Source organism: Pithys albifrons, chromosome 11, assembly GCF_047495875.1.
Source record: "Pithys albifrons albifrons isolate INPA30051 chromosome 11, PitAlb_v1, whole genome shotgun sequence".
NCBI lineage: Eukaryota > Metazoa > Chordata > Aves > Passeriformes > Thamnophilidae > Pithys > Pithys albifrons.
In genome coordinates, this window is record NC_092468.1 from 25,108,462 (window position 1) to 25,134,481 (window position 26,020).

The 26,020-nt window shown below is 50.6% G+C and overlaps 2 protein-coding genes across 2 annotated transcripts; one reads left to right on the forward strand and one right to left on the reverse strand.

Annotated features, from left to right (window-relative positions):
- The first annotated feature begins 4,936 nt into the window (after window positions 1-4,936).
- On the forward strand, window positions 4,937-20,525 carry CARD8 (caspase recruitment domain family member 8). The gene is made up of 15 exons (XM_071566706.1): window positions 4,937-5,017; window positions 7,678-7,709; window positions 7,954-8,007; window positions 8,531-8,581; window positions 9,936-9,983; window positions 10,073-10,116; window positions 10,233-10,282; window positions 11,224-11,444; window positions 11,524-11,774; window positions 13,470-13,604; window positions 13,864-14,002; window positions 14,749-14,799; window positions 14,902-14,985; window positions 16,225-16,494; window positions 18,326-20,525. Exons 1-15 carry the CDS (start codon window positions 4,989-4,991, stop codon window positions 18,343-18,345), a joined length of 1,479 nt encoding a protein of 492 aa, XP_071422807.1. The 5' UTR covers window positions 4,937-4,988; the 3' UTR covers window positions 18,346-20,525.
- Window positions 20,434-24,839, reverse strand: IL12A (interleukin 12A). Its single transcript, XM_071566012.1, has 6 exons — window positions 24,453-24,839; window positions 23,569-23,676; window positions 23,435-23,476; window positions 23,234-23,342; window positions 23,135-23,182; window positions 20,434-20,577 (listed from the first exon to the last, which is right to left on the reverse strand). The coding sequence occupies exons 1-6, from the start codon at window positions 24,837-24,839 to the stop codon at window positions 20,453-20,455; spliced, it is 819 nt and encodes a 272-aa protein (XP_071422113.1). The 3' UTR covers window positions 20,434-20,452.
- Window positions 24,840-26,020: the final 1,181 nt, after the last annotated feature.

Below are 26,020 nucleotides of genomic sequence, written 5' to 3' on the forward strand. Positions count from 1 at the left end.
TCACCGAAGATACTGGTGACGATCACTGAAGATACTGGTGTGGATCACTGAAGATACTGGTGAGGATCACTAGAGATACTGGTGAGGATCACTGAAGATACTGGTGTGGTTCACTGAAGATACCGGTGTGGATCACTGAAGATACTGGTGTGGATCACTGAAGACACTGGTGAGGATCACTAGAAATACTGGTGAGGATCACTAGAGATACTGGTGAGCATCACTGAAGATACTGGTGTGGATCACCACAAATACTGGTGTGGATCACTAGAGATACTGGTGAGGGTCACTGAAGATACTGGTGTGGATCACTAGAGATACTGGTGTGACTGGGAGAGTATCCAGCAAGGGGGTTTGGGGACCAGGAGCCCCCAGCCCTGGGGAGCAGCCAGGACAGCATCTCTATTAATTAACCCAGTCATCCCAAATCCAGCGGCATCCTGGCTTGTGTCAGCAGTGCCAAGGGACCAGGGCAGGGGCTGTCACCCTGTGCTGGGCACTGGTGAGGCCACAGCCCGAGGCCTGGGGGCAGTTGTGAGCCAGGGAAGGGGATGGAGCTGGGAAGGGGCTGAGGGAGCTGGGGGGGCTCAGCTGGAGAAAAGGGGCTCAGGAGGGACCTTCTGGCTCTGCAATCCCTGCCAGGAGGGGGAGCCGGGAGGGGTCGGGCTCTGCTCCAGGGAACAGGGACAGGACAAGGGGAAATTGGTCCTGGGTTGCTCCAGCGGAGCAGGTTGGATATTAGGGAAGATTCCTCTATGGAAAGGGCTGTCCAGCCCTGGCACAGCTGCCCAGGGCAGGGGTGGATCCCCATCCTGGAGGGATTTAAATCCTTGTGGATGTGGCACTTGGGGACATGGTCAGTGGTGGCCTTGGCAGTGCTGGGGATGGTTGGACTCGATGGGCTTCGAGGGCTTTTCCAGCCTAACCAAATCCATGATTCCATGACACTGTGATTCCATGATACTGTGATTCCATGACTTTATGATTCTATGACCTTATGATCCCATGATCAGGCCAAACAGGAGCATTAATTCCACGCTCTAGCTAATTACATGCTTTAGCTAATTACAAAGGGATCATGTGTGACTCGAAAATTCTCCTTTTCCTCCCAAAGAGGATTTAACTGCACAGTGCCTTGTGCTGAGCTGGCAGTTCCAGCCCACCCCCCGAGCTTGGCACAGGCTGCCCTCCCAAATTCCTGCAGGAGCCTGTGAATAGCTGTTCTTTCAATACATTCAAAGAGATCCTCTTGCTTTGCATCCCTTTTAATGATCCCATCCATGGCTGGAACACACAGCCTGTTGTGCACAGCCAGTGGAATCCAACAAGTGCCACCAGCCACTGCTGGGGCTTTTCTTAAAAGCTCTGAGTCCATGGAGCTAAACAAGCAGTGTGGGCACTGCCAGCCCTGCAGCCTCCTGGCTGGGTGTTGTCACAGCTGCCCTGGGCACAGACAGAGCTGGGACCCCAAAACAGGAAATTCAGGGCATTTACATCGGTTTTCTTCATGGCTCTTTCTTGTTTTCTGTTAATTATTTAACTAATTGATGAATACATTAGTTGCTCAAATAATATCCAAAACCCAGATGTAGAGCTTGCTCTAATTGGTAATAGTAATAATAGTACAATAATAGTACTACTACTAACAATAAGAATAATAAAAAGACAATAATAAGAAGAAAATTAAGAAGGAGGAGAAGGCAAAGGAGGAGAAGAAGGAAAAGGAGAATGAGAAAGAGGAAAAAGAGGAGAAGAAATAAAGAAGGAGGAGACGAATACAGAGAAGGAGGAGGAGAAGAATACAAAGAAGAAGAAGACAAAGAAGAAGAAAAAGAAAGTAGAAGAAACAGAAAGAAGTAGACAAAAAAGGGGGTGTCACTATTAACTTCTGTGCTGAAAAACCTGCTCCTGAAAACCCTGCTGGGGGTTTAATCTGCTGAGAGAGAAAGAGATGGCTCTTCTCATCTCCCTCCCTGACACTCCAGTTCCCCTCCACACTCGTGGTTCAGGCGCTGGAGGTCTCTGTTGTCTCCCCATTGTAACACTGGGTGGTCCCTCCTGGCGTTGCTCCTTCCCTGCCCCTCGTGGGATGCACGTGGGATTCAGGGATGTACCTGCAGTCACAGAGGAGGCTGAAAACGCTCTGGATGCTTCCAGAGCCTGATTTTTAGGTGCCAGACTGGGAAGAACCTGCAGGCGCGTCAGGCTCGGTGTCCTGCGGGAAAGCTGTGCCTGGAGCCGGGAATTCCCGTGCCCGCCCCTGGATTCGGTAATTCCCGTGCCCGCCCCGGGCGAGGAGCGGCAGGAAAGCTCCGGGGCTGCTGCCAGGGCTCCTCCGGGGCTGCGATTATCGGCTCCAGTTTCTCTTTCCGCAGGAAGGAGCGGCTTAGAAAGAGCCACTAAAGCTGTCCTTACATCGCTCCCGGGCTGTCCCTGTCCTGGGAAGAAGGAGGAGGATGGTTTGTGCTTTGGGACACTGAGGTGCAGCCTCGCCTCGCCACTGTCCGGCTGCAGCTGGCCCTGGGGAAGGGCTGTGGGTGCGGATCTTCTCTCGGTGCTGCATCAAATTCTGCCACAACAGCAGGATGTTTACTGCATTAATATGTTGTTTCATTTCAGTGTGAGGATGTTTGGAAAAGCAGGAAAATGACGGTTCAGCACAACCACCCTCAACAAGCTCTGAGTGGCATCCAGGGGATGGGCCTGGGAGGGACACACACACCCACCTTCCCTTTCTCATTTCCCTTCTGTCTTGCTGTTGTTTTCTTATTTACTCTTCATTGTGGACAATTATTTGCGCTTTCAAACTCGTGTTGTTGCTCCATTAACTTTTGTCTGCCTCTCTTTTGTTCCAGGCTGGATTTGCCAGTTCCTGTGTGGTGCTTACAAGGGGATTTCCTTCACTGGTATTTTCATCTCTGCCCCAACTGACTCTTCAAGTCACTTTTCCAGCGTCTGCCATTAAATGTTTGTTTATTTGGTCGGGGTTTGATCAGTTTTACACCCCCCCTTTGTATCCCAAACATCACAGCTTGTTCCCATGAGCTCCGTGCATGTGTTTCGCTGGGGATTTGGATTTTCCAGAGTTTTTTGGTGCCATGGGGCTGGCAGGGAGCCATGTTTGGATGGCTGGGGGCAGAGGGCAAGCAGGGAGCGCTCCCAATCAGCATATTTACACCCAGGAGGCAGGAGCTGAACACTCCAAGAGCACTTGGAGAAGTATTTTGAGACTGTGTTTACATAAGTACTTACATTTGTTTGTGGAGCTTGTCTTTGGTTCTGCTGAGTGCCCTGGGCAGACACAGAAAGGGGCACCTGCACCCCAGAGCTGGTTTGGGGTGGGCACAGGGGGAGGAGGAGGATGCTGAGATATGGACTGGGGCTGGATGAGCCTTTGGAATCAGAGGAGTAGCCTTAAAACAAACATCTGATACCCTCCCTTTCCAAAGGGCTTGTCTGGGCACAAACAGGTGACTTTGGATGTTTCCAGCCTGGCAGAAGCGGGGCAGGAGTGGGGACTGAGGGTCTGCAAGGGGGTGGGGGGTTTCCTTGTCTGGAGCTCTCCTGGAGGGCTGGAATTCCCCATCCTCTGGGTTTGGCAGCTCTCCATGGACTGCCCTGCAGAGGTGAGGTGGGTGCCATCCACTGCTGGCTCTCCAGGTTCTACTGCACTTCTGTGGGCACCTGAGATGTTCCAGCAGCACTTTACTTCCAAAATGCTTCTGCTTGAGAAGCTTTTTTCTTTCTTTTTTTTTTTTCTTACTGACTTAACGTGCTGCTGCAGGTCTGGGCTGGGTTTTTTTTCATTTCCCTTATTTTAATTTCTCTTATTTTTTTTTTCTAAGCAGCTCTGCCACATCTCAGGGGCATATCCTCATGTGCCAGCTGTGAGGGCAGCATGTGGCATTTGCCCTTCCTGAACTTCCTGGCAGCGTGTGGAGCTGCCCATGGTGTTTCCTGAGGGGACAGGATGGGGTGACATCAGGTTGGCAGTGCCATCAGTGTTAGCAAAGGGAGTGGCACAGGCAGCACTGTCCTCACCAGTGTTCAGTGCCTGGGCTCCTGTGTGGCATCAGCCGGGAAACTGGTGGCAGTGCCAGCCCCTGTGCCTGAGCTGAGGCACAACCTGCTGTCCCCTGGCAGAGTGGACCCAACCCTGACACCTCCTTGTGCCCAGCCTGGCAGCTCAGTGTGGGGGCTGTGCCCAGGCACCAGAGGAGGAATTATATTGTGTATAATGACATACAGCACAGACCCTGCATGTCCCAGCTGCCAGAGGGCAGGGGGAGGTGGGATATTGGGAAGGAATTCCTGGCTGGGAGGGTGGGCAGACCCTGGCACTGGTGCCCAGAGAAGCTGTGGCTGCCCCAGCCCTGGGAGTGTCCAAGGCCAGGCTGGACAGGGCTTGGAGCAGCCTGGGCTGGTGGGAGGTGTCCCTGCCCATGGCAGGGGTGGCACTGGGTGGGCTTCGAGGTCCTTCCAACCCAACCCATTCTATTATTCTGTGGTGATCTGGTATGGATATATAATATTCCTACTCTAATATAGAATATGTGCAGAATATCACCAGTATATATCTATTTATGAAGTTGCCTGTATATATATTATTTATTATTATATGTTATATATCACACAATTTATATGATATATTATAGTTTTATATTATATTATACATTATAATATATTATATTATATACTATATAAGATATATATTATGTATTATTATATACTATAATATATACTCTATTAGATATTATTATTGTGATCTCTATATTATATATATATAACTATGTGTGTCTAAGTGTGATGATGACACATGAGCACAGGTATCTCTCCAGCATCTCCGCCGCACCTGAGCGCCCCAGCGCCCCCAGCACCGCCCCCGACGGGGCCGATAACGCGCTCCGGGGGCGTGTCCTGTGCCGTCTGTCCCTCCTCCCGAGGAGGCGGCGCGGCCCTGGCGGTCCCTTGGCGGTTTTCGCGCCGCGATGTCTGTGCGTGGGCAGGAGCCCGACAGGTAAGCGGGGCGGGGGTCCCTGGGGGGCTCGACATCCCCTGCCACGCGCGGCCCGTCCCCCGCATCCTCCCGCGGCATCCCCCGGCCCCGCAACCGCCGCTGCCCTCCCTGCGCGCTCCCGATGGCCCCCTGCGCCCGCAGCCCTTTTCGGTGCCCCCCTACACCCCCAGCCCCTTCCGATATCCTCCCAGCCCTTCCCGGTGCCCCTCCGCACCCCCAGCCCTCCCGATGTGTGCCCCCCGCACCCCCAGCCTTCCCGATGTGCCCCCCTCGCGCCGTCGCAGCCCCTCCCCATCCTTCTCGCATCCTCCCCATCCCCCCAGCATCCTCCCAGTCCCTTTCCCATCCCCCAGACCACCTGCATCCCTCGGCATCCTTCTGTTTCCTCCAGCCCCCAGCTCCGCCCTTCCACCCCCCGCCATCACCCCGCGGCCCCCCAGCTGCCCGGGCCGTGCCCTGCGCTGCCACCGAGCCCGGAGCGTCCTTCCCCTCCCCAAAAAACCACCCCGGGGCGGGTTCGGTGCCCGGCGCCGGCCGTGCACCTGCAGCGGGGACTGCCCGAGCCCGCCCTTGCCCAGCTCCGCATCTTCTTGCTCCGCATATTCTGCTCGGGAAGACAAAAGCGCCGGGCGAGCCAGCGGCGCTGCCGCCCCGCCCCGAGCGCCCGCTGCCCCCCCGGCATCCTCCGCCCGGCCCCGCTCCGCCCGGGGCCCCGCTGCCTCTGGGGTCCCCCTGCCCCCCAGGCATCCTCCGCCCGGCCCCCTCCGCCCCGAGCCCAGCTGCCCCCGGAGTCCTGCCGCCTCCGAGCCCCGCTGAGCCCCCAGCCCCCCTGGCCTCTGGGTCCCGCTCCATCGAGCCCGCTGCCCCCGGGATCCCGCTCCGTCCCGGGCCCCCTCTGCCCCCGGGCTCTGTTGAGCCCCCGTTCCCCCCCTAGACCCCATTGCCCCTCCCGGGCTCCGCTCCCTCGGCCGCGCTGAGCCCCCGCTCCGCTCCCGTTATTGCCCTAACCCGAGGCGGCTGCGCCGCGAGCGCTGCTCGTTTCTCTTCCCCTCCTCACGCTCCAGCGGGCGCGGGGACCCCCCTGTGCCCCCGCGACCTCCGGCAGGGAAGGGAAGCGAAGGGAAGGGCAGGGCAGGGGCGGCAGCGCCTTCTTTGCTGCTGCAGTTAATATTAACAGTTACAACTGTGAGCGGTGTGTGCTTGGTTGTGTTTTGTTGTTGTTCTCTCGCTGTTTCTGCCCTCCCCGAGCGCGTTTTTCAGCTCGGGAGGCGGGAAATGCAGCTGCGAAGGGTTGTAAGCCAAACGTGAGTTAAGCAAAGCCAATTTAGCAAGCCAGCACTTGGTGGAAGGGCTGGAGGGTTGCACAAACAGCTCTTGGCTCGGCTGCCGTGCCTGGGGAATATCCAGGCTTTGTCCAAATATTGCAGATATATATAAACACTTTTTTTTTAATTTGTTTTTTTAAGATACAGTTTGGACACACAAACCCTGTTGTGTAACTTCCCCGGGGGGGGAACTTTCCCAGTTCCTCTGCCCTTGACCCACAAACTTCCATCTCCAGCATGGAGCACTCCCTCCACCGTGCTTCTCCCAGCACCCCCAGCTTGCATTGCTTTCCTGAGTTCCTCAGGAATCCAGGGATTGATTAGGGATTGATTTTCCTGCCTCTGCCATTGCCCCCTATTCATTTATTTTTTAATCTTATGTCAGGGTGCCCCAGCATGGCAGCAGCCAAGGTGCCCCTGTGGTGATGCCCATCATTCCACGGGCACCCCAGGGGCTGGGACCCGAAGCAGATGGGTGGTGGCTGCCACTGTGCCACTGGGCTGGCCAAAAGCAGCCTCCTGGGCTGAGCTGCCAAACTGCAACCCCCACATCTTGGCTTCACCATTGCCAGCATCCCTTGGCATGCCCAGGGTGGCACTGTGGCAATCACCTTCCTGCAAAAAGCAGAGGGAGAGATGCTTTTCCCCTGCCTGCCTGTGCAGGGCTGCTGTTCCAGCTTCCCATTGGCAGGGTGGGGGGCTGGAACAGTGCTGGTGCCTCCAAAGTGCAGGAGAGCTGGATGTCACCTGCTGCTTTATGGGGGCTGCACCCAGGGGTGTTCCCCTGCTCAGCACAGCTCTGGTGGAGCTGCATGGCAGATGTGGAGCTTTGTGGAGCTCCAGGGAAGGGTTTCCAACCCGGATCTTGACCCATAAATGATAAACTCAGCAGATTTTTCCCTTGCTCAGGGTGAACAGAGGCTTGAAGGGTTGGTCTGAATTCCCCACAGGCCACAGATGGGCGATGGGGCTGTTGGAGTCTGTGCCACATCCCAACCACCGTGTTTATCTGAGCTCTGTGCCTTGCTGGGCATTGGTTGGATCGCTGCCAAATCCAACGGCGCCTGGCACAGAGTCCTGGGGCTTGGCAAAAGGGACCGGGGGCTTGTGCTGGTGGGAATCACGTGCAGCAGAGCCAGGCCAGCCCCAAAAGGTTTGGGGTGACGTTGGAGAAAATTAATATTTAATCATTAAGCCTCTCTCCTGAGCTGCCCCCACTGCAGTGCCCTGGGCAGCGCCTGGGAGCGGTGCCAGCGGGTGAATGCCACTGGCCCCTGGGGAAGCGTGGGAAGGGACTGGCACAGCTACTCATGTGTGTCTCCTTTTGTCTTCCAGCGGAGCAGAGTCCCTCTCCTCGGATGAAAAAGGTACAGGGATTTTGTCAAACCCCCACCCTGTGGAATGGAAATGGGGATTTTGTAACTGGCTGTAAAAACTGCCATGTAAAGCCTCAGTTTAATGGAGAAGAGTCTTGCTTGTTTGTCCTGACTTTTAAAATCCCTATTCCTTTGCTATTTATTCCCTTTCTCGGAGCTGCTGGAAACAAAATTGGCACAAGAAGAGTTAAATCTTTTCTCAAACTTCTGTCCCCTGACTGCCCTTCTCTTGCAGAGGTGACATCCAGTGGCACGGAGGGAGAGGGCTCGGCCGAGGAGCCGCCAGCGGGTGAGCACTTGGGGGGCTTCCATCACACTTGGGGTGCAGTGGCTGGCCCTGCTTCCCAAATTTCCCCACAGCCTCATCCCAAAGCATGTCCCTTGCTTTCCAGTGCTGGTTTCTCCTCAATTTATATTTGTAAGAGTAATTTATTAAAGCCACATTTGGTGCATCCACACCAGTCACGTCCCTGGTGGGACTCAGCTCTCACCGATGCCTCTCCCACCTAATATATGCCATGGGTAACCCAGACTCAGCTGGGTGAACTGGGCTGTGCCGTGGGTGAAGCTCCAAAATAACCCCAGGTTGTATAAAACCTTCAAATTGATCGTGTTGAATACCACAGGTGCCCTTCAGAAGTGCCTGGGTGTCACCAAAGTCTCCCCTGGTGCTGGGCTTTGATACTCTGCCTCATTATTTTTTCCTGCTCTGTTGTATTATGTAACCTGCTGGCTCACCTGATGTATCTAAACCTCTGGATGTATCCTTGGATTCATTCCACCTGTGCCTGATGGGGTGTTACTGTGTTAAGGGGAGGGCAGTTCCGACAGCAGCTCCAGCAGCAGCTCAGAAGATGAGTCAGGTGAGTGTAACTTTGTGATTTACCTGTTACCTCTCTCCTGAAACTGATGTCCAGTTGAAATCAGCTGCTCCTCCTGGGAATAGTCTCACAGTTACTGTAGAATGCTAAGCCAGTGATTGCTTTTCCAATAATATTTTTGGGAGCCAATGATTTCCTATCAGTGATGGAAGAGCAGCAGCTTGTGCTGCTTTCACCTCACAGACACGACTCCCACAGATGTTTTCACAGCACAGTAGTTGTCCTAACCCCAGGAGGCCATAAATTTCCTTAAAACTTGGCAACAAAAGCTGGCAAAACAGGATGGACAGGAAAAGAATTAAAGGAAGCTGTTGATGAAAAGCTGCTGGGTTTGTGCTTCCACAGGTTATGCCTCCAGCAGTTTATTCTGCTTTTGTGCAGGGCTGGTGGTCTGGAGTTAAATAATGACAATGTTTTTCCAATGTTTTGGATGGGGAGGAGTGGGATGGAGGAGGGTTGAGGGAGTGTGGCTTTATTGTGTCCTTTACATTTGCCTTGCACAGCGGGAGGAAACCAACCTGGATAAACGATGGCCGAGGGGGTGATGTGGGATGGCAGGAGGGGTTTGGAGGGATTTGGTATTCCTTGGGATTGCTGGAGAGCATCCCCAGGAAGGGGGGAGTGGGAAGCAGGAGCTTCCACATGCAGAGAGTGTTCCTGTTGCAGCTGCAGAGGTTGGGATGGCAACGGCTTGGGAAGCAGCCAGTGCCCTGCAGTGCTGGTTGATGTTTGCCAGAACCTTCTCTGCCTGTCCCACCTCTGCCCAGCAGGGTGTTTGTGCCAGGATGGCTCTGGCACAGCCTCCCTCTGGGCATCCCTGTGGGTGGGACCTGCCCCCAGATCCACCCCCAAGCTCCAGCCCGTGGAGTGGCAACTCCAGTCTATTCAGAACTGCTGGCAATTAGCCAAGAGGATCCAGGCACTCCCAAAGCGTTTTAGGGACAGCCACACTGCAAGCTGCTCCCTGGGAGGGCTGTTGGGGCTTCTGTGCCAGGTGGTTGAACTTTGTCCTTGGCACAACCAGGCTCATCCTGGCAATGAATCTTCTTTTAACCCTTATGAAAGTTTCCAGTAGTTTGGGCAGAAGTTACATCCTGATGTTCAGCTTCATCCCCACGCTGTGCAAAGCCTGCAAGGGCAGTCCCAGGAATGTTCTCCTTAAGGTTTTATGAATTTAAGGAAATTCAATTGAGGGATTGTCCTGTGTGAATGAGGAATGTTCTCCTTAAGATTTGATGAATTTAAGCAAATGAAACTGAGGTGTTGTCCTGGGTGAATGTTGGGAGCAAAAACCTGCTGGAGACTGAGGTATTTGCTGCCAACTTCTTCTTTCCAGATGAAGAACAGGAGGAGAAGGAATCACCACCACACTGCAATGAATCTGGTAGGATCAGATATCCTGAGGGGGTTTTTTTTGCCTGAGTGTTTAATTACTTTGCTTTTAACGAGCTCATCTTCCTCTTTTCCCACTAGGAGGGAGCTGCCTGCCATCCTGTGAGCATTGCAGAAATGAAAATGTAGGTTTAGGAGAAAAAAAACAACCCACAGATTTTGCATGAGATAATTTGCAAATTGTAATTCCGCTTTCTCATCAACTTTTTAAAGGTGTATTTTTTTTTCCATCTATTTATAGGACCAGAAGGAGCAAGTGACCCCTAGGAGACTTGCTGGAGGACAGTTTATGTATGGATTTTTTTTAAGATGATGGGTATCAATTTGCATTGTTCTCACCCAGGTGCTTCAGTCTTTGGTTTAAGTGGGAAAATGGCTGTTTTGCTGCACAGATGCATTTGAATCTATACTGGAAGATACACCCAGATCCTTAAAAATAAACAGTTTAGAGCCTGTGCTGCCTCCAAATCCTGCTCCAAGAAACCCTCTTAGGAGGGTTTCCTGCCTCCTCTTGCTGCAGTGATTAACATCAGGCACATTTTTATCTGCCAGTTTAGTCTGGACACACAGGAGGGATCTTGCCCTGCCTTTTGCTCCCCATTACCCCTGACCTTGATTTTCCCATGGTTCCCAACCTCCTTCTCCTTCTCTCTGCCTTGGAATTGTCATCCCTGTAGGTGTTGGTGTCCCTGGACACTTTGGGTTCTCCATGTTGGGTGTTGATGTTGTCCATGTGCAGTGTTGGCTCTGCCACCAAGGCTGAGCCATCTGTGTGAGAGCCTCGTGCAGGGAATGTTGTGCCAGATGCTCATTCCAGCTGTTCTGCATGTGCTGGCATGAGCAGTCCAGGGGCAGCTAAGACACAGAGACCAGAGCTAAAACCACTGCTGTGGCTCCTGTGCTGTCCAGATAAAGGCCCCAGTGCCTGCCTGGGGGGCAGTTCCTCCGTTATCCCTCACTGGGCACATTCCCATGGCATTTCTGGGGGGCAGTTCCTCCGTTATCCCTCACTGGGCACATTCCCATGGCATTTCTGGGGGGCAGCTCCTCCGTTACCCCTCACTGGGCACATTCCCATGGCATTTCTGGGGGGCAGGTCCTCTGTTATCCCTCACTGGGCACATTCTCATGGCATTTCTGAGGGGCAGTTCCTCCGTTATCCCTCACTGGGCACATTCCCATGGCATTTCTGGGGGGCAGAACCAGATCTAACACATCTCTGTCTGCTCCAGGGTGCATCTGGAGGGGGAGGGCACCTACCAGTGCAGCGTGACTGGGCTGATCTTCGAGGTGACCAGCTCAGTGAAGATCACCTACTCCCTGCTGTCCTGGAGCAAGTATGCCAAGCTGGTGGCCAAGCCGTGGATCGTGGGCGGGCCCCTCTTCGACGTGCGCTGCGACTCGGCGCCCGCGCTCACCTCGCTGCAGTTCCCGCACTCCCTGTGCCTCGCCGGTGAGTGCCCGCTGGGACTGGCACCCGGGAGGGCTCCGTGGCTGCAGCAGGAGGTGCTGAGGCGTCCCTGTGTCCCCAGAGCACGGCGCCGGCATGGCCTTCAAGGTGCTGCACGTGACGGGCGGCGGCGCGGCCATGGAGCCGTCGGCGGCGTTCTCGGCGTCGCACGTGCGCTGGGTGGTGAGCTCGCTGTCCCCCGTGGGGCCGCTGCTGCAGAGCCTCGAGCCCGTGCGCTACCACGGCGCCGTCATCCTCTACAAGGCCGTGGACGAGCACCCCTCGCTGTCCTTCCGCGTCTACGTGGCCACCAACAACGACTCCTTCATAAAGGTGCGGCTGGGAGGGGCGGCACGAGGGGGAGAATCCACGGGATGGGGGGGAATGAGGCAGGGGTTTGGGTTTGGGCCCCACTACAGCGGGTTGATCTGTCCAGCCTGGCCTGGGACACTTCCCGGGATGGGGATTCCAAGCATGTCCTTGTCTCACCCCAGTGTTTGTATACAAAGTTATCCATCTCTATAACACTTCCCGGGTTGGGGCTTCCAAGGGATGCTCTTCCCTCACCCCAGTGTTTGCACACAAAGTTATCCATCTCTCTGTAACACTTCCAGGTATGGAGATTCCAAGGGATGCTCTTCCCTCACGCCACTGTTTGTATACAAAGTTATCCATCTCTCTAAACACTTTCAGGGATGGGGATTCCAAGGGATGCTCTTCCCTCACCCCAGTGTTTGCACACAGTTATCCATCTCTCTGTAATGAGACTTCCATGCTGAGATCTGCCAGGCTGAGCAGGGACACCTTCCACTAGAGCTGGTTGCCCTCTCCAGCCTGGCCTGGGACACTTCCTGGGATGGGGATTCCAAGGGATGTCCTTCCCTCACCCCAGTGTTTGCATACAAAGTTATCCATCTCTCTATAACAGTTCCAGGGATGGGGATTCCAAGGGATGCTCTTCCCTCATGCCACTGTTTGTATACAAAGTTATCCATCTCTCTGTAATGAGACTTCCATGCTGAGATCTGCCAGGCTGAGCAGGGACACCTTCCACTAGAGCTGGTTGCCCTCTCCAGCCTGGCCTGGGACACTTCCTGGGATGGGGATTCCAAGGGATGTCCTTCCCTCACCCCAGTGTTTGCATACAAAGTTATCCATCTCTTATAACACTTCCAGGGATGGGGATTCCAAGGGGTGTCCTTCCCTCACCCCGGTGTTTGCACACAAAGTTCCCCATCTCTCTATAACACTTCCATGCTGAGATCTGCCAGGCTGGGCATGGTTTGTAGGTTATTACACTGCCCAATGGGCATGATGTCTAAGTAGTTACACTGGCCAACTTTCCTGCTTCAGCCCTTTCCACAAACCCACTAATTAACCTCTCCAGTGTCTGGTGCTGACACAAATATCTGTAACCCAGAGGGTTTCCAGGAACATCCTCATAACCTTTTTCACATCTATTTTATATAAATCACTTAGAAGTACCTATAGATGATCTGGCAGGTCAGCCACAAAGGTGGGATCTGCCATGGAGACAATTCAACCATTAAGACAAACTATTCCCTTTGCTAGAGTCCACCCAAGACCTGTCCAAGTTTATACATTCCCACTGAAAATTCCCTGGGAATTTGGGTAAGCAGCTCGCAGTGAATTCATCCATGTGCCACCAACTTTGCTGCTGCCAAAGGCCACATCAGAAATAACCTCAGAGGAGAACAGAGCAGAAGGGAAAGAGAGGACATGGGACCAAACCAGGATGAAATTGCAGCTTTGCAAAATTCCTTGCATTACCCTGCCATGGGTAATTAGGAAATTGGGTTTGTTCTGATGAGTCCCATCTGGATGGGCAGGAGCTATGCCAGGAACATGACTCTAATTTATCCTGATCCAGTGAGTACAGTGACAAAAACCTTCCTTTTAATTAGTTTGCAAACTCTTCTATCTCATTTCACCGCTGTGAGCACAGGGTTGAAATGCTGATTCCTTTACTGAAAGGAGTAACCTTGAAATCGTGTTTTTAAACTTTAGGATATCACAAAAGCTGTAAAACATTCCAACAAGAAATTTGTTAAGATTGACAAGCCCCCTGTGTGCCTAAAATTACTCCAGAATGGGAAGAGATACAGATTAGTCTGTGAGCCAGAAGCTGAAATAACTCCTGAGGTAAGTCCCTTAAACAGCCCTCACTTTGTGCATTGCAGCCTCAGAGAAATATGGAACAAAAAGGCTTTTCCTGGGCATTCCTGCACTGGCACGAAGGCCATTTTTCATATTCACAGGAAGCACTTGCATCTTAGAGCCCTAAAAGTCTGGGATGCAATCAGGGGGGGGTTGGAATTGAGCTCTGTCCCAGTAGCCAATTGCCTCCTCTTTAGTGTTTGTTTTGGATAAATATTGATTTGTAAATATTTGTGTTGTGTAGGAAATTGAATTTGTTGATGGATCACTCTTGAAACTGAAGAGTTACATTGAAGTGTATTTGGAGAAACCTGATGAGTTCACCTTGACCCTGGTTGAGTTGGACTCTGATGAAACTGTCTGGAAAGCAAAACTCCGAGAACGTGAGTCTGGGTTTCAGGGAGTCATGGAATGGTTTGGAAGGGACCTTAAAGCCCACCCAGTGCCTCCCCTGTCCTGGGCAGGGACACCTCCCACCAGCCCAGGTTGCTCCAAGCCCTGTCCAACCTGGCCTTGGGCACTTCCAGGGATGGGGCAGCCACAGCCAGGGCCTCCCAGGGAATAATTCCTTCCCAATATCCCACCTCTCCCTGCCCTCTGGCAGTCTGAAGCCATTCCCCTTGTGCTGTCACTCCATCCCTTGGAAATGGTCTCTCTCCATCTTTCTTGTAGCCCCTTCAGGTCCTGCAAGGCCACAGTTGGATCATCCCAAAGTTTCTCTTCTCCAGGCTGAACAATCCCAGCTCTGCCATCCCAGCCTTCCCTCCCAGCAGAGCTGCTCCAGCCTCTGACCATGGAGTGGTTTTGTTTGGAGGGAACCTGGAAGCCCATGCAGTTCCCACTCCCCTGCATATCCCTGCACATTATAATCCATTATTCCATGTATTATACACAGAATTCTGTCTATAATGTAACACTGCAGGTTATTGCATTATAACCTACAGTTCTGCTGCATGTTTTGACGTGCTCCAGCCTGTTGGATAAAAGGGGGAAAATCTCATAGTACAGAACCCCAGGGGTTGGAATCCACCCATCAGCTTTGGTTTTGTGCCTGAGAATGACTGGAGGTTGTGCAGAGCAGCAGGAATTCCTCCCTCACCTCTTGTTTCCTTTGCCAACTCCTTCCCAGGGGACTGGATCCATTATGACCAGAACAAAAACGAGCAGAAGAGAAGCACAGGTAGGAAGTCCCTTTGGGGTGGCTTGTTCTCTGTACCCCTTCCTTGCTCCTGTAGCTCAGGAGATGTGACACAGGTGACATCCCCTCCTGCCTCCTCCTCAGGTGTCAAAAAGCGGAAACCAGCCCTCAGCATTTTGGAAGAGGAGGAACTCCACAGCAAAAAGCAGAAGATTGGTGGCACTGCAGGTGGAGCCTTTGTGTGCCCTTTAAAATAAAGGGGTTGGGGGGTTTGTGTCCTGTGAGACTGAGGGGAGACTTCACTGCAGTCACACCTTCCTGGGGAGGGGCAGAGGAGGGGCAGGCACTGAGCTCAGCTCTGTGGGACCAGGGACAGCACCCAGGGAATGGCTGGAGCTGTGCCAGGGCAGGGACAGCACCCAGGGAATGGCTGGAGCTGTGCCAGGGCAGGGACAGCACCCCGGGAATGGCTGGAGCTGTGTCAGGGCAGGGACAGGGCACAGGGAATGGCTGGAGCTGTGCCAGGGCAGGGACAGCACCCAGGGAATGGCTGGAGCTGTGCCAGGGCAGGGACAGCACCCAGGGAATGGCTGGAGCTGTGCCAGGGCAGGGACAGGGCACAGGGAATGGCTGGAGTTGTGCCAGGGCAGGGTCAGGGCACAGGGAATGGCTGGAGCTGTGCCAGGGCAGGGTTGGGTTGGATCTCAGGGAAAGGCTCTTCCCCCAGAGGGTGGTGGGCACTGACCAGGCTCCCCAGGGCAGTGGGCACAGCTCCAAGGCTGCCAGAGCTCCAGTAGTTTTTGGATGATGCTCTGGAGCACAGGGGGTGACTCTTGGGGATGGTCCTGAGCAGGTTGGACTCCACAATCCTTGTGGGTCCCTTCCAAGTCAGCACAGTGTGTGATTCTGTGAAACTGAGCTCACTCACTTAAAGATTTCCACCCATCACCCCATGGAATGCTCCAGGCTTGGGGAAGTGCAGCTGGAAAGCTGCCCATGGGAAGAGGACCTGGGGGTGGTGGTAAACAGTGGCTGAACTTGAGCCAACGTGTGCCCAGGTGGCAAAGAAGGCCAAGGACACCCAGCTTGGACCAAAACTAGTGTGGTGGCCACAGGACCAGAAATGTGATTTTCCCCAGTGCTGGGCACTGGTGAGGCCCCACCTGGAGTCCTGGGGACAGTTTGGGGCCGCTCATGATGAGGAGATTGAGGAGCTGGAGAGTGTCCAGGGAAGGGGACAGAGCTGGGAAGAGGCTGGAGCAGCAGCTGAGGGAGCTGGGGGGGCTCAACTGGAGAAAAGGAGACTCAGGGAGGACCTTCCGGCTCTGCAATCCCTGCCAGGAGGGGGGAGCCGGGGTGGGCTCTGCTCCAGGAACAGGAGGAGAAGGCAGGAATGGCCTCAGGCTGTGCTGGAGGTGGGTCAGTTGGATGTTCAGGGAGATGGTGGTTTGATGTCTGTGTGCTCAGATGGGCTGGGCCCCCCAGTCCTGACAGACCAGCAGCTCCTGGCCGTGGCCAAGCAGCTGGGGCGGCAGTGGCGCGAAATCGCCATCGAGTGCCTGGAGATGGAGATGAAGGACATCGAGGACATCAAGGCCATGGAGGAGGAGGTGAACATGCAGAAGTTCCTGGTGCTCAGCAGGTGGAGGGACAGGCAGCAGAGCAGCGGCACAGCGGCGGCGCTGCAGAGGAGCCTCGGGGACAAGGTGTCCTACGAGCTGGAGCAGATGCTGCAAGGTATGGGCAGGCTCCTCTGGCAGCCCAGCTGGGGAAGTTCTGTCCTGGGTTCCTGTGTTTGGGTTGGTTTCTTTGGTTGTATTTTTGTTTTTCAGCCCACTTGAAAAAGGTTTCTCTTGGTTTCTTATGTTTGGGTTGGTTTCTTTGGTTGTATTTTCATTTTTCAGCCCAGTTGAAAAAGGTCTCTCTTGGATTCTTATCTTTGGGTTGGTTTCTTTGTTTGTATTTTTTTCAGCCCAGTTGAAAAAGGTCTCTCTTGGATTCTTATCTTTGGGTTGGTTTCTTTGTTTGTATTTTTTTCAGCCCAGTTGAAAAAGGTCTCTCTTGAGTTCTTAAATTTGGGTTGGTTTCTTTGTTTGTATTTTTTTCAGCCCAGTTGAAAAAGGTCTCTCTTGAGTTCTTAAATTTGGGTTGTTTTCTTTGTTTGTATTTTTTTCAGCCCAGTTGAAAAAGGTCTCTCTTGAGTTCTTAAGTTTGGGTTCTTTTCTTTGTATTTTTTTCAGCCCAGTTGAAAAAGGTCATTCTTGGGTTCTTATGTTTTGGTTGGTTTCTTTCTATTTTTTGTTTTCTTTGGGTTTTTTGTTTGTTTTTTATTTCCAGTTTCCACTTCACCCCTATGACAAGTTTATTAATCACAGAATCATAGAATGGATTGGGTTGGAAAAGACCTCTGAGATCATCAAGTCCAACCCTTGGTCCAACTCCAGTCCCTTTACCAGATCATGGCTGACATTTGAAATTGCAAAGTAATTAAAAGCATTAAGGGATCTTTGCACTCCTGTTGCAAATAATTATATCCCACAAAACAGTGACATCCAGAAACTGCAGGGGAGATCCCTCCCTCTGTGCTTATTGAGTCCCAGCTGTATTCTAAGAATTCCCATGGCAGAATTTCCCAAATTCTGTGTGTTGTTGACTGTGTAGGTCAGAATTGTCTCCTCTCTGTTATCAGAGGGATTTTCTTTTTCGTGGCGTTTTGATCATTCCCTTAAAAATAAAAATGAATAAATAATAAATAGTTAAATTTAAAAAGTGATATAAAATGAGGAATGGTTTTGCACTGACTGTGTTGGGAGCACTCTCAGCATGACCTGGCTGGCATGGCTGATCAGATCAGTGTTATATCCCAAACCAATCCTGGAAGTCCTAAGAAAAGTTGTTTGGGATTTTATTCTGATGCATTTTAGGAACAGTTAATTAACACCTTTCCCTGACTGATGACTTAGTGGTTCTGAGAACTGCCCCTGTCCCTGGCAGGGGGTTGGAATTTGCTGACCTTTAAGGTCCCTTCCAGTCCGGACCATTCCATGAGTCTGAACCAGCCAAGGGGAATTGTCCTGAGAAATTAAATGTGTGTTTTTCTGCAACAGCAAAACCTTGTTCTTAATTCCTTAAGGGGGGTGAGAGGAAACGACCTCAGGTTGTGCCAAGGGAGGTTTGGGTTGGATATGAGGCAAAATTCTTTCATGGGAAGGGTTGTCCAGCCCTGGAATCCCCATCCCTGGAGGGGTTTAAAAGCCATGGGGATGTGGCCCTGGGGGACGTGGGTTAGTGGTGGCCTTGGCTGGGTTGGACTTGATCATCTTCGAGGTCTTTCCCGGCCTAATTCCATGACTAATTCTCCCTACAAACAGCCTGGCTGTGAAGGGTGGGGAGCTGCTCCCTCTGTCCCTCCCAAAGGTGTCTGTGCCACAGCCTTGTCTGCTTTGGGGCTTTTAATACATTTATTATTCAACTTGAGTGTTTTTTATGCAGTTCTGCTTTGACTTGAAGGTTGCAGTGACTCCTCAGCTCAGGGAACCCACTTGTGTGTGTGTTTTCCCTCCCTCAGCTTTCTCAGCTCAGTGCTGAGCTGGAAGGAGGTGCTGGAACCTTCCCAGGCAGCCCTTCTGCTTCTCTGGGATCCTGCTGGGATTCAGGATGGAGGATGCAAAACCTCATCGCTCCTGGAATGTTTGGGCAGCATCTCCTGGAGAAATGGGGCTGAAATGCTGGACAGGAACCACTTCCAAGACTTGCAGGAGAGCCGGATCCTGATGTCTGTGCCAGCTCTGCCACCAGCTCTGCCTCACTTGAGCCACTCCTGAAAGAAAGTTGGGAACACTGGAAGGGTCCAGGTTTAATTGTCCATTCCATGATCATTACCTGGGAAAGATTTTCATTTGCATCAGGAAAAAAACCAGGGAGAAAAGTCACAAAGGAACTTTCATCCCTTACAAACACATTGAACTGCCTGAAACACAAAGTTCATTGGATTTCCATGGATGTCCAAGATCAGGGAAGAATTATCCTACACTTGCAGACAAATTCCTTGCCATAATCACTGTAAATATGTAATTCCTGTATATATTTCTGTGCATTCAGTCCTTGTTAAGCTGTGGTTCTGTTCTCCAAAATCCCAAGGACTGGGTTCAGGAGCACCACTATGAACTCCAGGCAGCTGGGAATTCTCCCTGGGAATTTCTTCTCCTCTCTTTTTGTATTTTTAGGAGACAATTTTTTTATACTTTTTTTTTTTGTATGATAAACTTTTTCTACCTTTTTTTTTAACTTGATTTTTTTTAACTTGAATTTGGTGCTTCAACTAAAATGGGAAGAGCCAAAATCTCTGGGCAGGCCCCACAGAATTGGAAAAGATTTGGGAATAATGTGATTTGTGACCTGATCTGGAATTGTCTGATTTTTAAGGACAAGGGGTGGTTGTGATCACCTTCCTCTGCATATGTTTATGAAACAAAAAACCTGATTTTTAAAAATAAGGATTAAACAGGAAATATTGACACTTTACACAGAATTTTTTGTTTTATTTTACCTGCTGGATGAACGTTGGGAGGGCACTGCCATCCCTCCAAGCCTTGATGCTCTGCTGTTCCTGCATCCAAGGGCTGGATGAGGGAAGGGGGCTCAGGACCTCGTGGGATCTTCTGCCAGGGGGGATTTTGGGAGGAAGAAAAGCAGTGGGAAGCTTCCCAACCTCCGTGGAGGCTCTTCCAGGTGGGATGAGCAGGAGGAAATTGCCACGGGCACCAAATAAAATCCAAATCTCTTTTCGATTCCAAAGGAGAAATGAGGAGATCCAAGCTGGAAATGAGGTGGTTGGTTGTGATAATGAGGGTGACTGGATGGTCAGGAGGGACAATCAGCTCTTCAGCCTTCTGGTTCTTGAAATTAAAATCAAGAAACTTTTTTTTCTTAAAAAAAGGTGTATTCCTGTGGTTTCCTGTTGTGCAGAAGGAATGACAACATTCCAGCTGCTCCCCAGTGTGAGTTACTGACCTGCTGTGTATTGGGGGAGCAGAGGACACAGCTTTAGTTCCACACTGGAATTGTGGAATGGTTTGGGTTGGAAGGACCTCAAAGCCCACCCAGTGCCACCCCTGCCATGGGCAGGGACACCTCCCACCAGTCCAGGCTGCTCCAAGCCCTGTCCAACCCAATCCAAGGTGGAAACAGGATTTTAAGTATCCCAGTTACTTTTACATCCCAGCAATATTCCAGGTATTTAAAAAGTGTCTATGTTGTATCTCAGGGAAGAACAAAAAAGGCACTACAATTCCTAAGCCAACTGGAATTTTATTAGGCAATAAATAGAATAAATAAGGAATATAATATATCATATATCATAAATAAATCACAGAATAGAATATCCTGAGTTGGAAGGGACCCACGAGGAAATGGGTTATTATAAATAATAAAAAAAAAGGCAAAAAAATAAGCTTAATAAATAAATAAATAAATTAGAGTGGAGGAAGTTTTGGTGCCACAATGTAGCTTATTTCCTGGCAATGTAGAGCTTTAACAGCTGCCCAGGCACTGGCACAGCTCAGCAAAACATGATTTATGGAAACCCTGTGGAACATGAAATATTCCTTGGCAAGCCCCCGGCCCCTCAGCAGGGTGTGGGTCCTGCTGGGTTTGCTCCAAGGAATCCTCAGGGTGGGTTGACTCCTGTGGGTGCTCACAGGGGGCTTTCCAGGGAGCTCAGGAAGTTCATCATCCTGCTGATGGTGATGGAGCGGATCCGAAGGGCTTGGAGGACAGAGCAGAGTCGCAGCCGCTGCTGGAAGGAGAGTGGTCCTGATCCTGCTGGTCCTGCTCCTTCTGCTGCTGCTGCTGCTCCTGCTGCTCCTGATCCTGCTCCTTCTCCTGCTGCTGCTGCTCCTGCTGCTCCTGATCCTGCTCCTTCTGCTGCTGCTGCTCCTTCTCCTTCTCCTGCTGCTGCTGCTGCTCCTGATCCTGCTCCTTCTCCTGCTGCTGCTGCTCCTTCTGCTGCTGCTGCTGCTCCTGCTCCTGTTCCTGCTCCTTTTCCTGCTCCTTCTCCTGCTGCTGCTGCTCCTTCTCCTGCTGCTGCTGCTCCTTCTCCTGCTCCTGTTCCTGTTCCTGCTCCTGCTGCTGCTGTTCCTGCTCCTGTTCCTCCTCCTTCTCCTCTTCCTGCTCCCTGTGGTTCCGTGGTGTTCCTGCTGCTCTCCAGGACCTGGCACAGGGAAAGAGGTCACAGACTCACAGACTGTTCTGAGTTGGAAGGGACCCCCAAGGATCATCGAGTCCAACTCTTGGGTCAATACAGGGGATTGAACCCATGACCTTGGCATTAATACCACCAAGTTTTAACCAGCTGAGCTGATCTCCGGGTCTCAGGTGCCACCATCACCCCAAAGGGGCTCCAGCCAAAACCCTCTGGGGCTGTTTCAATTTTAAATTTTAAAATGTTTTTGCTGGTATCAACACCCAGAGAAAATGAAGAGCTGTCTTTGGTCTTGCTATGAAAGCGTGTTTTGATTTTGCTGTAGCCAAAGTGAGGGCAAAGCCCTTCCTGGCTCTGCTGAACTCACCAGATCCATTCTGGAAAATCCTCTTTGAGAAAGAAAGGGGAAAACACAACAAATGGAGGCAAATTCCATCCTTATCTGAGCAGCACCTGCAAATCTGTCTTTGGTTTGCTGGACTCAAAATGAATGAACCCCATTAGAAAAAACTCTTAGAAAAAACCCACAGCCCAAGAGTTCAGCTCAGTTTGGGAAAGGACTCAGTTTAGGGATAATAATGTTTGGAAAAAGGAGAAATCTGAAATGTTTAGTTGTGCCATTGAGAGACTGAGCGTGGGATTGGAATTATTGCATTACTAGTAGGCTGGAATAGTCACTGTTGTAATTAATAAGGTGAATTTTGAACTGTTTGATGTTATGATTAACAGGGTAAAAATTTAACTATTTGATGTTATAATTAATAGGGTAAAATTCGAATTATTTGATGTTATCATTTATAGGGTAAAATTTGAATTATTTGATGCTATAATTAATAGGGTAAAATTCGAATTATTTGATGTTATAATTTATAGGGTAAAATTTTAATTATTTGATGTTCTAATTTATAGGGTAAAATTTGAATTATTTGATGTTATAATTTATAGGGTAAATTTTGAACTATTTGGTGTTATAATTAATAGGGTAAAATTTGAATTATTTGATGTTATAATTAATAGGGTAAAATTTGAATTATTTGATGTTATAATTTATAGGGTAAAATTTTAATTATTTGATGTTATAATTAATAGGGTAAAATTTGAATTATTTGATGTTATAATTAATAGGGTAAAATTTGAATTATTTGATGTTCTAATTTATAGGGTAAAATTTGAATTATTTGATGTTATAATTTATAGGGTAAAATTTGAACTATTTGGTATTATAATTAATAAGGTGAATTTTGAACTATTTGATGTTATGATTAACAGGGTAAAAATTTATTTGATGTTATAATTAACAGGGTAAAATTTGAATTATTTGATGTTATAATTTATAGGGTAAAATTTGAACTATTTGATGTTATAATTTATAGGGTAAAATTTGAAATATTTAATGGTACAAATATGAAAAAATTTGAAATATTTAAGGTTGAAATTATTGGATAAATTTTGAGATCTTTGGTGATATCGTTGATAGACGTAGGATAAAATTTGAAATATTTCATGATATCATTAATAGGATGAAATTTGAAATAATGGTATAATTAATAGACTGAGGATAAAATTTGAAATATTTAATGATGTCATTAACAGACAGGATAAAATTTGAAATAATTATCTAATTCACAGACTGAGGATAAAATCTGAAATATTTAATGCCATCATTAACAGCCCTTGGATACAAGTTGAAATATTTGAAAATATAATTAGGAGACTTTGGATAAAATTTGAATTACTTAATGTTATAATTAATAGGACAAATTTTGAAATATTTAATGGCGTCATCAACAGACAGGATAAAATTTGAAATAATGATGTAATTAATAGACTGAGGATAAAATTTGAAATATTTAATGATCTCATGAACAGCCTTGGGGTGAGATTTGAAATAATGCTGTAATTAATTGGCTGAGGATGCTCAGCTGTCCTTTCCTCAGGGCAGAATTGTCCCTTCATGCACAAGAGGAAGGGAATAAAAGTTGGTTTTCAGACCAAGCCTATGGCCAGGTTTGCCCAGAGACCCTTTAGGCTGAGCTTATCTCCCCAGGCTGCACTGAGAGTGCTGTGCCAGTGCAAAGGCAATTAATGATCTTTTTTTAATTAGCTTTTATTAAACAAAGACTCTTTCAACATCTATTCCCTCGACTCACTGACATTTCCCCCCCCATGCTCAGCCCCAGGTGTGTTTTATCCCAGGATTTGGAAGGGAAGCAGATCTGGGCCCTTTTATTCTCCCTTTCGGAGCTCCCAGGGAAGGGAGGAGGCAGAGAACACTCACTCTCATCATCTCCTCGAGAGGTGCCAGCACTTGGTGGTCGCTGAAGTTCCCCAGCTCTGCCCTGTAGGCACTCAGGTCCCCGTAGATGCCCTGCAGGCATTTCCTCTGGGAAAGGCGGAACACCAGGAAATGTGGGAATGTGGGGGGAAGCCACAGGGAGCAAAGGAAGGGATTCTTGGGGCAAATCTGCAATTTACCTTATCAAAACTTGATCTTCCCAGTGCCGGACAGTTCCCAGCCTGCAAATTGGGGAAGAAATGAGTGTGAGTTCTGTGGCTGCTCCCTGAAAATGGGAGACTTATTTGATTAATTTTATATGCATATATTTTACCCCTGGATCCTCAGATGTGCAAGCTTTTATTGTGTTGATCTGGTCCTCGGTGATGTCTTCGAGATCAACCTCTTCAAGGGTACATTCAAATCCCAGGATGTCGAGCTCCTGTGTTAAAAAGGTAATTAAAAAACTTACTATACTATACTGTACTATACTTTATTATACTATACTATACTGTACTATACTATACTATACTTTATTATACTATACTATACTGTACTATACTATACTATACTTTATTATACTATACTATACTGTACTATACTATACTTTACTATACTATACTAATCTAATAAAAATAGACTCAGCTACATAGCACAGTGTATCTATATTTGTAAATAGACAAAAAAATATGGGATGGATTCCAGCCCAGCTGAGTCCTAGGGATGGGTCTGTGTGAGGACTCAGTACCACCACAGGCCATCGCTGCCCTCCTGGATACAACCACTGTCCCAGCATTGGCTTCCTCCTGGGTGCCTTCCCCAACCCATCACCAGCTGTCTGGATGGCATCACCATCCCACTGCTGCCCTCCTGGATCCTCTCACCAACCCATCACTATCCCCCTGGGTACCTCCACTGGCCCATCACCATCCCCTGGGTACCATCACTGCCCCATCAGTCCCATATCCCCTGGGTACCACTGCCCCATCAGTCCCATATCCCCTGGGTACCACTGCCCCATCCCCATCCTCTGGACACCTCCACTGCCCCATCCCCATCCTCTGGACACCTCCACTGGCCCATCACCATCCCCTGGGTACCCCCACTGCCCCATTACAATCCCCTGGGCACCTCCACTGCCCCATCATCCCCATATCCCCTGGGTACCTCCACTGCCCCATCCTCCCCATCCCTCTCCCCTCCCGGTCCCTGTCACACCTTCAGCCGCTGCAGGGAGGTTCTGGCGGCCTCCAGCAGGTCCCGGGAGCGGTTCAGCCCTTCGGCGAGGCTGTGCTGGGGGATTGGCAGTGCCCGACCGGGGGTGGGCAGTGCCAGGGCAGGGGTGGGCAGGAGCAGGGTCAGCGCCAGGACCAGGCAGAGCGAGAGCAGCAGTGCCCTCGGATCGCCGCCAGACGGCGCTGCCCGCCCGCTCCGGAGCATCCCGGTGCTGATCCCGGAGCCGCTCTCGGTGCTGATCCCGGAGCCGCTCTCGGTGCTCATCCCGGTGCCGATCCCGGTGCTCATCCCGGTGCCGATCCCGGTGCTCATCCCGGTGCTGGTGCTGCTGCTGCTCCTGACCATGCCGGTGCTGCCGCTGCCCTCCATGTGTCGCTGCTGCCGGAGCGGCCGAGCCGACTCTTATAGCGGCGCCGGGGCGGGAGTTCCCCCGCGCCCGCCCTGCCTCCCGCACTCATCCCGAGAGCCGCGGGCCGGGAATCCCGCACGGCGGGCGGGGAGGGCGCCCCGAGCGCGGCCGGGGGGCTGCGGGTCCGTCCGTCCTTCGGGACATGCAGGAAAGTAAAGTCGGTGTGCGGGACGAGGATAACTCTCTCATGGGATTATGGGAATCATGGGATTATGGAATCGTGGAGTCACAGACTGGTTTGGGTTGGAAGGGACCGTAAATCTCATCTTGTTCCACCCCCTGCCATGGGCAGGGACACCTCCCACCAGCCCAGGCTGCTCCAAGCCCTGTCCAACCTGGCCTGGGACACTCCCAGGGATGGGGCAGCCACAGCTCCTCTGGGCACCTGTGCCAGGGCTGCCCACCCTCCCAGCCAGGAATTCCTCCCCAGTATCCCCTCTAACCCCACTCTCTCTATTTGAAGCCATTCCCCCTTGTCCTGTCACTCCATGCTCATGTAAATGGTATCTCTTTAAGCTTTTCCATTTCTATTCTTTGTTTTACTTTCTTCTCCCAAGGAACAAGCAATGGGACAAGGGGATACAGTCTCAAGTGGCACCAGAGGAGGTTTAGATTGGATATCAGGGAAAATTTCTTCATGGAAAGGGCTGTCCAGTCCTGGCACAGCTGGCCAGGGCAGGGGTGGATCCCCATCCCTGCAGGGATTTCAAAGCCCTGTGGATGTGGCACTTGGGGACATGGTCAGTGGTGGCCTTGGCAGTGCTGGGGATGGTTGGACTCAGTGATCTCGGAGCTGTTTTCCAGCCTAGATGATTCTGTGATTCTCTGAACCTATAATGATGAAATCTCATTAATGAATATTTGTGAATTGCTGCTTGAAGTCTTGATTTTGCTCATTTATTCTGGATAAACACCAAGTACTTCAGCATCACTTCTTACTGCCCATGGTCATTCTTAGCAGGGCCAAAAGGCTGCAGGAAACTTCTGTCCTTTGTGTGCTGTGAAGTCACTGGGATTTTTGCTGTCAAATTCGAAGGGACAGGATGAATCAAGAGTTTTATATTGCATTTTCAGATTCTTTTTATTTTAATTGACAGCTTGTTTCCTATAAGAAGGCTGTGGTGTGTCCAGAGAGTTGCTG